The sequence below is a fragment of the Penicillium maclennaniae genome, assembly GCF_028827695.1.
Source record: "Penicillium maclennaniae strain IBT 15551 chromosome Unknown utg000002l:1.0-2354659.0:1.0-2356205.0, whole genome shotgun sequence".
In the NCBI taxonomy this organism is placed as follows: Eukaryota; Fungi; Ascomycota; class Eurotiomycetes; order Eurotiales; family Aspergillaceae; genus Penicillium; species Penicillium maclennaniae.
In genome coordinates this window covers 2,087,174-2,097,542 of record NW_026623214.1, presented here as the reverse complement: position 1 = coordinate 2,097,542, position 10,369 = coordinate 2,087,174, and the positions used below count along the sequence as shown (strand labels likewise).

The 10,369-nt window shown below is 40.6% G+C and overlaps 2 protein-coding genes across 2 annotated transcripts; both read right to left on the bottom strand.

Annotated features, from left to right (window-relative positions):
• Nucleotides 1–4,242: 4,242 nt before the first annotated feature.
• On the bottom strand, nucleotides 4,243–4,578 carry N7477_002005 (uncharacterized protein; the record flags this gene model as incomplete). Its single annotated transcript, XM_056963668.1, has 1 exon — nucleotides 4,243–4,578. The coding sequence occupies one exon, from the start codon at nucleotides 4,576–4,578 to the stop codon at nucleotides 4,243–4,245; it is 336 nt and encodes a 111-aa protein (XP_056826587.1).
• A 1,038-nt stretch (nucleotides 4,579–5,616) lies between these two features.
• Nucleotides 5,617–7,493, bottom strand: N7477_002004 (uncharacterized protein; the record flags this gene model as incomplete). The annotated part of the gene is made up of 6 exons (XM_056963667.1): nucleotides 5,617–5,832; nucleotides 6,521–6,646; nucleotides 6,753–6,821; nucleotides 7,137–7,175; nucleotides 7,212–7,274; nucleotides 7,338–7,493. Coding segments are annotated over 6 exons (669 nt in total), but the record flags the coding sequence as incomplete, so codon positions are not given.
• Between the last annotated feature and the right edge of the window lie 2,876 nt (nucleotides 7,494–10,369).

The following is a 10,369-nucleotide window of genomic DNA, read 5'->3' as shown; positions in this document are numbered from 1 at the left end:
TACTACGAAAGTCCTTAGATAAAAAGACTTACCTTATCTATATCGCTAACCTCGCCTTTTAAGTAGATATAGCTAAAGATATTATCGAACTTATTAAGATATAAGCGGATATTATCCTATATTATCTATTTAATTTAGGTAAGGAATTAAAGATATATCTTTATATATCTTTACTGCTCGCTATCGTTATTATAGAAGTGCTCTAAGAAGACTTCCTGTTGGGATATAAGGGTAAAGCTACCACGAAGCAGATCGTGGCCCCTTAAGTCCGTGGGATCAACCTTAGTCCGACTAGGTCAGTCGGTGCCAGACAAAGGTAGAAGGTCAAAGGTCGTAGGATAGACTATAAGCAGATATAGCCTAAACGAAGGCAGAACCACAGTCCTGAGGATCAAAGGAAGAAGGATAGAAGAAGGTAGAGATGACTTTGGAAAGTGGAAATGACTTGAGGAAAGTAGAACTGACTTCAGGAAAGTAGAACTGACTTCAGGAAAGTGGAACTGACTTCAGGAAAGTAGAACTGACTTGATTCTATCTGCTAGACAAGAAGGACGTATTTATAGGCTAGGATAGCCTAGAAATGACGTCTAGAATAACATATAAATAACGTACAAACACTAGGCAGCAACATAATGAAGGTGGCAAAGAAGGGAACCGAAGAGAAGCGAAAAGAATGATGTCAAGGATCGACGGTCGAAGCCACCCCAAAAGCACCCCCGCAGGATCAGGCTATGCATGCCTAAAGGTAGACCATTTTACCCCTAAGGAAAAGTGGTCCGCCTATCCTTAAGGGGACCGAGGGTCGAAGTCTGTTCACCGGGGTCCGAAGACCATGGTCGAAGTCCGCGGGTAAGGCATGCCCGAAAGCACCCCCGAAGGAACGGACCATTCATGCCTGAAGGCGGACCATCTACCCCTAAAGGAAAATGGTCCCGCCTATCGTTCGGGGGAGGGCCGCGGACCAGAATCAGAAGTGGTCAAAATATCATTTTGATAGAAGAAAAATCTGGTCACGTGATCAATGCAATCTGGTCTTATATGTTGAATATAAGGATAGATCTTTCTATGTAGCATTGGTCTATATTCCAATACTTCCTTAAAGGTATCTTAGTCCTTTCTTAGCTAGAAATCCTATCTCTTTACCTAGGACTTAGTGACTTTCGCATAATACTAAAGTAATATATCTATAATATTCTCGTTACTTTTAATACTATATCTAAAGTATATATCTTATAGCTTCTTTAGGAACTCGGAGATATTAGTCTTATTAAAGTATAGTGCTCCTAAGGATCTTAGAGCTAGTAATACAGAGAAATAAGGTACTTAAACTATATAAGGATAAGGTATAGCCTATATCCTATTAAGCGATTTAGCTAAGGATAATAGTGGCTAGTGCTTATAATCCGTATTATCTATATAATTATTATTATTTAGGGTCGATTCGGATCTTTCTAGTATAGGTTTATAGTAATCTATAAAGGTTAGAATACCCTTAGGGTCCGGTAGCTTAGGAGCTATTATACCTTATATACCGTGCGCTATTACTTACTTATAGAAAAAGAGATAGCTTTTCGGCCGAAAAGAAATACTAACTCTATACACTTTACTTTTAATTATATCTCTTTAATAATTCTTTTTTTTCTTCCTTTCTTCTTATTAAGGCCGTTTCCTCTTCTTATAATTTATAATATAGAATTATTTATATTAATATTATCTATATAGTAAAGTGCTATAGCTATTAGATACCTAGGTACCCCTACTTAGCTACCGTATTTAATTAGATAAGCTATATCTTTAGTAGTATCTAAAGCACCGCCGTATCTCTCGTATATTAGTCCGATAATATTCCTCGTAGGAACTAAGTATATTTAGGAGAACACTATATCTCGGCTAGTCACTCTTATTTATCCGCACTAACTATATACCGTCGTAATCACTAATAAATATAGTCTCCCGCTTAAGGTCTCAGACAGTCTTATAGCCTTCAGGGTCAAACGCGATCCCTACCCTTTAGGTATATATTTCTTTGTATAGTGATATACCTTAATAAAAGAGCCTTCCCGGGGACGCTAATATAAAATAGGAACGGCTCGATAGCTATCTGGCGATACAGACTAGATAACACACATATATACACTGCCTGTCTGGTATAGAGGATACTGGATGAGGCCGTACTGATACCCTATTGCGGCCGTGCGGGATAATCTTAATACTATATTATGGATAGAAGAAATTGGGTGAATCCTGAATGAATTAGGTAGATGACTTGTCTCTCTCTAAGTGTGTCTGGAGATATACTATGCAATACAGACATTAGATCATGCCTGAGGCCACACATAGGCTCATTATGTCACCAGTTCTCCCACTACAATATGAAATATCTCGTTCTCGCACTTTGAAAATTTTTCTGCCGTTCAGCAAAGAGGTTTAAATATTACGCTAATGGTCATAGAGACAGTAAAGTTTCTCCATCTCTCACAATTCACAGCTAAAGCGCTCGCCTTTCCATCGTATGGTCAAACATTCCCCACGAGTAGCAGCTTTGATGGCCGCCTCATCTGTTAGTAAATCCTGAACTCGCCAAATCAACCGTGAAATGTCGTCGGTGGTTCCAGACCGAAGGGCAACAACCGTTCGATAAAAGGGCATCATGAATGACTGATAACTCGGCAATATGAGCCCTCCTTCTCCGGTCGCGATGGTAGTCGTAGATGCATTGGTGTGCCTTGGCTCTGCAATTCTCGCATGTGATTTCACCAGAACACTGTCGTAGACGAATCAGTAACATATCTGATATCGTTAATTGTTACAAAAATCTTCGACATTGATTCTTCTCTGTTGACAATTCAAGCACACGGAAGATATTCTGCGCCGCTGCAGCTTAGCGGGGTTGCGTTCAGCAAGGATGCCATAACTTTCATTCCTCTATGGGATGTCCTTGGGCAGGAGCTTGCGCAGGGTCTTGACCGTCGCCATGGTCTAAGGGGGGGCAACGAACGTGGGAAAGATGTAGTGAAATCAGAGAGTAGCCAGGTAGGGGATGTAAGGAAGACGCAAATTCAGGATAGTGGAAAACTTCGATGGCTTCTTAATCTGTCTATTGCACGGCCTAAAGCTGTTCTTTGTTTGCTATTAACAAAGAACCAAATGTGAAGGCTACTCGCAGCTATCCTTTAGCTGAGGTAGGGCAGGCAGTAGTGAAAGGGCTAATCAGAGACATCCTGTGCACCTATCGATGGTCCTGTTCTTGGTATGCAGCCGGGCGCTACCTCCTTTACTTTTCGAACCCGCCCGCTACGCCGACGAAGAGGGGACCTTATTTACAAAAATGATCCGTAGGTAAGGGTCCGTGGTTGCCGTGCAGTGGCAAATCTCTATCCCTGATGGTTGCAAAATTAATTGAGATTAACCACACAAGCGAATGCCATCATGATCCGCAATATCTTGATTCATACGATTTTGAAGCTGATCAAACGCGACTAAGAATAAACGATCTCACTAAGGTGACCAAAGGAGGTACCTTGTGACACATCTCAACCAACATATGGCACTAACAAAAAAGCGAATGTCTCATAGCACCAACTTCCTATCCAATTTCCTCTTCCCTGAAGCGCAGTTGACGGGATGTGGGGTATTCAATGAGGCGAGCTAGAAAAAAAGGAATGACCAGACTGGGGTTCGATCCCAGGACCTTGTCGGTGTTAACGACACGTGATAACCAACTACACCATCCGGCCAATTACATATTGTGAAAGCAAAACCGAGAAATATATTGAAATTAACAGATCTGTCGTGGGCCACGTCACAGCTTCATTAAATCGTGGATACCGTGTGTCAGCACCTGCCTCCTGGTAGCTCCTACCTCCCGGCGCTGTTACCAGGGGCCACAGCACGGTTTATATAAAAGCGTGGATACCATGTGCCAGTGCCCGCCTCCCGGCGTTTTTTACCGGGGGCTACAGCACGGTTTTTCTAAAAGCGTGGATACCATATGCCAGTGCCCGCCTCCCGGCGTTTTTTACCGGGGGCTACAGCACGGTTTTTCTAAAAGCGTGGATACCATATGCCAGTGCCCGCCTCCCGGCACTGTTTACCGGGGGCCACAGAACGGTTTCTCTAAAAGTGTGGATTCCACAGTGAAATGAGCTGATATGGATAGTTGCTTCCCAGCCTTGTACATTATCTTATACGATAAACGATGGACGGAGCCCGCAAACATAATTTGCACTGCGGCTCCTTTCATTACTGCCTTCGACTATCACAGAGCCAGCCAGCGGTTGTGAAATAGGCTCCTGGATCATGGAACACTGATATGGGCAATACAGGCCAACCAATTATCTCAGTTTCCATATTGGTCTGCCACATATGCTCGAACCCTTCATGAATAAGATGTCCTTCTCCATAACCAAGAGTTCGCCAAAGTTTAATCCGGAAATTGAGCCGATTAGATCCAGATTCATCGTCGTCCGAATCTTCCGTCATATCATCGTCTGAATCTTCAGTCATATCTTCGTCCGAATCTTCGCTCATCTCTTCGTCCGAATCTTCAGTGATATTGTCGTCCAAACCATCGATCATATCGTCACCTCCAATATACGAACGCAGACGAGAGATATCTGCCGTACAAGGCAAGGCTCGAAACCTTGGAAATATTCTCTGCCACTCTTCGACAAAATTATATATTTTGTCGGGTTTCATCGAGTACTATGTTGCTCGAACCATATACTTAATAAGCATATGCTTTCTAACTTCCTTAGTGGATAGACTCTAGTCATCAGCAACGCAGAGAGGAATAATCGAGCCTATAGCAAGTTCAACACAGTTAAGCGCGGACAGTAACATACGAGAACTTCAAGCGTTGCACTATCAATCCTGAATTTTAACCTAAGTTTAAGGAACTCCACGTTTGGGAGAGCACGTAAGAGATCTAGGAATTGGTGTTCCACGAGCTCCCGCTTACCTCGGAAAGGAATATACTCCACACTCAATTTTTATAAAAGTGGGCAGCCACGCGCTATAGCGAGGAGTGATTTCGCGTCGGTTAAGCTATAGAAAGCAACATCAATAACTCATAAATATCGGCATTTTGCGATATGTTCGCTTACACTTTTACTGTAAGCAAGAGCGACTCGTTACAAGCTAAGAATTTGAAGCCTTTCAAACTTTAGTAATTATTCTAGCCAGTTTTCGTGCCATTCTCGTAGGTATAGGGCCTTCAGGCTTAGCCAAAGATTTTGACCCATAGAGATAGATACTAAATCTAGATTAGACATTGACATAACCCATGGGTTGGGTCCATGGGTCAAACCCAACCCGTCCATGGACGGGTCCTGGACACCTACCCCGAACCCATGGACGGGTCAGGTCTGGCTGCCTATAGACGGGTTAACCCATGGGTTTCTTGGCAACCCATAGTACCGTAAGACATAAGTTATACAATTTATGTAGTATTTAATGTATTAGAGTGGTAATATTTAGACAGAATATTACCGCATTTATTTAGGAAGTGAAGATTAAGTGAAGATCAAGTGAGATTAATTAAATACTAAACTATTTACTAATTTCGAACCCTTTATATATCCTCGGCGCCTTCCTTACCCTTCCAGAATGCCGTACTTAGCTTATTGAGGGTAAACCACTATTATTATTATCACTTTGCTCACTTTTATGATTAGATAAAATACTCTTTTGTCTCTTCCCTGCCCTCACAGATAGCCTTACTTTATCGTTACCTTTCTTAGTATCGCTAATTAGATTAATCCCTTCTAACGAAGGTAAAATCTTCTTATTTTTACCTTCTTTAGGGATCTCTAGAGCCCGAGCTAGTTTAAGCTATTTATCTTCTATCTTAAATTAAGTAAGGTAAGAGAATATTATTAGATCCTGGATAGTTATTAAGTTCAGACGACCTCAGCGATAATAACAAATATCGCGGGCTAAATTAAATAGCCTCTCTACCCCCGCACTAGTAGCGGGAATAGAGAAGATATCGCGGGCTACCCGTGCGAGGGTAAGATATTTAAATTAATAGTCTCTCTAGAAGGCCTGAGGGGTAGTACGTATAATACCTAAAGAGAAAGAGAAGTAAGCAAAGAGGGTAAAGAGGCTTAATAAGCTTGTAAGCCTTTAAATAGGAGTTAATTAGACTCGGGGGAGGAGTCGATCAGACTTATAGAAGGAGTCGATCAGACTCGTGGGAGTAGTCCCCTAGACTTAATAATATAAGGGATTAACCTTATAAGAGGAGTCGACCTAACTAAAAAGAGGAGTCGGTCTGACTTAAAAGTGGAGTTGAGGAGAATTAAATAAAGAGGCTTACCGGCTTAAAGATACCGTGCGAGTTTATCCCGGTCTAGGTTAGATTCACCTTTATCTTCGAGTAACCGATTAAGTTCCGACCTTTATATATAAGCTTTAGATAGAAGGGTATTATTCTCTTCGAATTAATAAGCTTTAATCCGATCTTAAAGGGTGCTATAATAGTGTTCGGCCTATATCTGAGTAGAGCCCTCTAGCCCACTAGACTATTCCTTGCGTTTGAAGTACTGTAACTTATCCTTTGGTGCGAGGATAGTGCTATACGCATATATATTACTAGCCTTAGGCTGATCGGTCTTTGCGTAGTACTCACGGAGCTTCTATAGGCCTACTTTAAGAGCGATAAGTATCTGTTACTCCTATTTAATTTAATATTTGTTAGTATAAGGGTAAATAAAAAGTAAGAGAGAAGTGAGAGAAAAGTGAGAGCGTACCTTCTTCTTTTTGAGCTGACTGATTAACGCCTCGAGGTATTTAAATAGCTTATTATAAAGCTTAAATACCTAGTGGATAGTTATATCTTTTATCTTTAAGAATATACTTATATATAGGAAGAATAGTCTTATAAGGCAAAGAAGATAGTTAACCTATCGCTATTCCTCGGAATTAAGCTTTAGGTTATCTAGGCACTTAATATAGCAGTACCTATTAAAGTATAGCTATAGTCGTTTAGCTCTTTATAATATTAGATAGGTGGAATTCTACTGTGTTCGGACGTCCTAAATTAGGACTAATTAACTAGGTTCTATCGATTGAAGCCTAAGGAATTCCGTATGTCTTTATGGGCTTCCGTTAATATATATTATAAGCTAGCGTACCCTATCGAGGTTATTTATAATATCCCCTTTCTGTCCTCGCTAGGTAGAAGCCTTCTGTAACTTATCGGTCCACACTATATCCACTATGTCGTTCTTTGGCTTTGCTTTAATCCGATATAGGAGCTTATTAAGGCTAAGCTAAATTATATACGCTATATACGGAATATAAATAATAGAGATATCTGGATAGGTCCGTTAGACCTTATCAAATATTATCTTATTATTTAACGTATTATTAGTGGTAATAGCCAGAATCTGATCTTTAATCCTATGTCTATTAATAATAGTATATAGGGCTAAAGTAAGGTTCTCCCTAGTATATATACCCTCGAGGGGTTCGAAACCGAGTAGGATCTGCCTATATTCCCACTATTTATTAAGGAAATACCTAGTGATAGCTATAAACGCCTAATAAAAGGGCGATGTCTAGTAATTAAGTATAAGTGATAGCTTTGCGTCTGACAGAAATATATTTAATATACCTTACTATTAGATTTAGACGGTGCTTTAAAGCTAACGAGTAAGGGTTTTACCCGTTTAGATAATAGGGAGGGAAGGGGCTTATTAGGTTAAGCGTAAAAGGTCTCGAAAGTGCTAGTTTTCGATAATCTGGAATAGTAGATAAAGGCTAGTGATTATAACTAAAAGCTACTTCTTCTAATCGTTTTTATCCTATATATCGGGCGGGGAAGCGTATAGAGCTTAGTGATTTAAATAAAGGAGTATTAGTCTTACTTCTCTTTTACTTTTCTTTTACTTCTCTTTTACTTCTCTTTTACTTCTCTTTTACTTCTCTTTTACTTCTCTTTTACTTCTCTTTTACTTCTCTTTTACTTCTCTTTTACTTCTCTTTCACTTCTCTTTTACTTCTCTTTTACTTCTCTTTCACTTCTCTTTTACCTTTGTCTTACCTAGGTACGGATAGCCGCCTAGATATTTCTCTGTTTTAGCTTACCCTTTAGTAGGTATCTTTCTCTATGCCTTATTATAATATTTATCCTATTTTTAGGACTATACGCGTAGATCTAGCCACAGTCCTTATAGGTAATATATGGTCTACTAGTAGAGATCTCTGCGCCCTATTTAAAGTGTGTCCAAACCTCGGATATTAAGCCTCTTTTATCCTACCGGGGATATTCCGCTCGTAGTTTCTGCCCATATATTATTATAAGCCACTATTAGATAAATATAGCCTTATTTATATCGGTCTATAGGATATAGTTTCTCTTAGGTCCGACGCGTTTAAGGATCGGTGGGGGCTCGGTAGTAATAGGCGCGGTAGACTGGCTTTCAGGAACCGAGGAGAGTAGGATAGAGAAGTAGTAATCAGATAGAAGAGGGTCGATACTATCACTCGTGATAGAATCAAAGTGTTCAGATAAGGATCTAGCTATAATAACGCGAAAGAACGTAAAAGTAAGGGTGAAGTAGGGAGGAAGTGAACTATGAAATAAATAGCGGGTAGGACTATACACGCGTTAATTAGGTATAACGCGTGTTGAGCGGGTCTTTTGATCTGATATCATTGGTCTAATCCTTAGGCACGGACCCATATACCTATTCTGCAGAATTAATCTCTCTAAGTCCGTGAAAGGATTAGTCTTTATCTTCACTACTCACGCAAATTAAACATATAAGCTCTTAAACTAGGAGATAAATATAGATAATACGTACACAAAATATTATAGCTTAATATTAACATTTGGGTGAATTAAAAATTAAAGAAGAATCTCCAACAGAAAGTGGTAGTACACTTATCTACGGGAAATATATATTTCTGCTCTACACCACTAACATAAACACAACTACCCTATTATAGACGATAATAATTAGTCTTCTTTATGCGACCGATACAAAACGTACTAGTCTAGGTATAAACGATCATATTTCATATAAATACAGTAGGGAAGGATGAAAAAAGAGGGAATAGTATGCGTTTAGACCAGAACTAAGGTAAGAAACGGTAAATAAGCTAAAAATTATGCTAAAAGTTCAGGCTGAATCAGGCCAAATCAGGCCAAATCAGGCCGAACATCCTAAATCAGGCAGGATTAGGTGTCTATGGGTTGCCCATGGGTTAACCCAACCCAACCCATGGACGGGTCAGGTTCCGCTGCCCGAGCGTGGGCAACCCATGGGTTGGGTCATGGGTCGAACCTTCTGCCCATGGACAACCCATGTCAATGTCTATCTAGATCACAACGGGGGGTTATAAGCGCCAATATTTCGAGGCGCTACTATTATTTAAGATAAGGCAGTAGTTCCATAATAGATTAACCAAAATTATAAACTAGGTCCGGTTCCTCCAAATAAAAAAAGCGTAATTCATAGCGTTTCAGTAACTAATAAAGATAGTAGATACTTTAGTCTATATTTATTTTGTAGATTGTGAGAGCTTTGAGATTAGCAAAATTGTTCTGTTCCTATCTGTTCGCATTGAATTGGGATACTGCCCCACTTTACCGCATCCTTGCCTCAGCCTCCATAATATCTAGATCTATAGCTTCATCTCTAGAGTTAATCTATTATTATATCTCTTATCTTCTATCTTCTATCTTTATAGGTTATGAGCTCTCTGCCTTATTAAGGCTATTTAACTATAGGCTTATACCCCTTGTTAATAGACCTGGCACTCACCCGCCCCGCGGGTCCAAGATCAGGAACCTCCACCCGCACCTCCGAGGGTCAGGGTCTAACCTCACCGACCCTGACCCTGACCCTGACCCTCCGAGGGTCCCTTGAGGGTCACCCGCGGAGGGTCCGACTTACCCGCATAAGCCACGCTTTACCTATTTAGGACACGCTTTACTCTTTTAGGTGCGCTGACTAAGCGAATTGACACCTAAAATGTTAGTTTTCTGCCTAAAAAGTGACTTTTTTGCTAAATTTAGTCACGTGTGGACCCTGAGGGTGACCCTGAGGGTCACCCTCAGAGGGTCAAACATAGAGATACCCGACCCTCAGGGTCTCAGAAGTCGGACCCTCCACCCGCCAAGATGAGGTGCGGGTGGAGGGTCTGGAAGGTCACCCGCGGGTGAGTGCCAGGTCTACCTATAGGCGAGCCTAAGTAAATATAAGTTTTATTAATAAAGTATCTATTTCCTAAGGTCTATTATTAGCACCGAAGAGGTTTATATAGATCTTATAAAGATTACGATATGTTGGGATATAAGGGGAAAGCTACCACGAAGCAGATCGTGGCCCCTTAAGTCCGTGGGATCAACCTTAGTCCG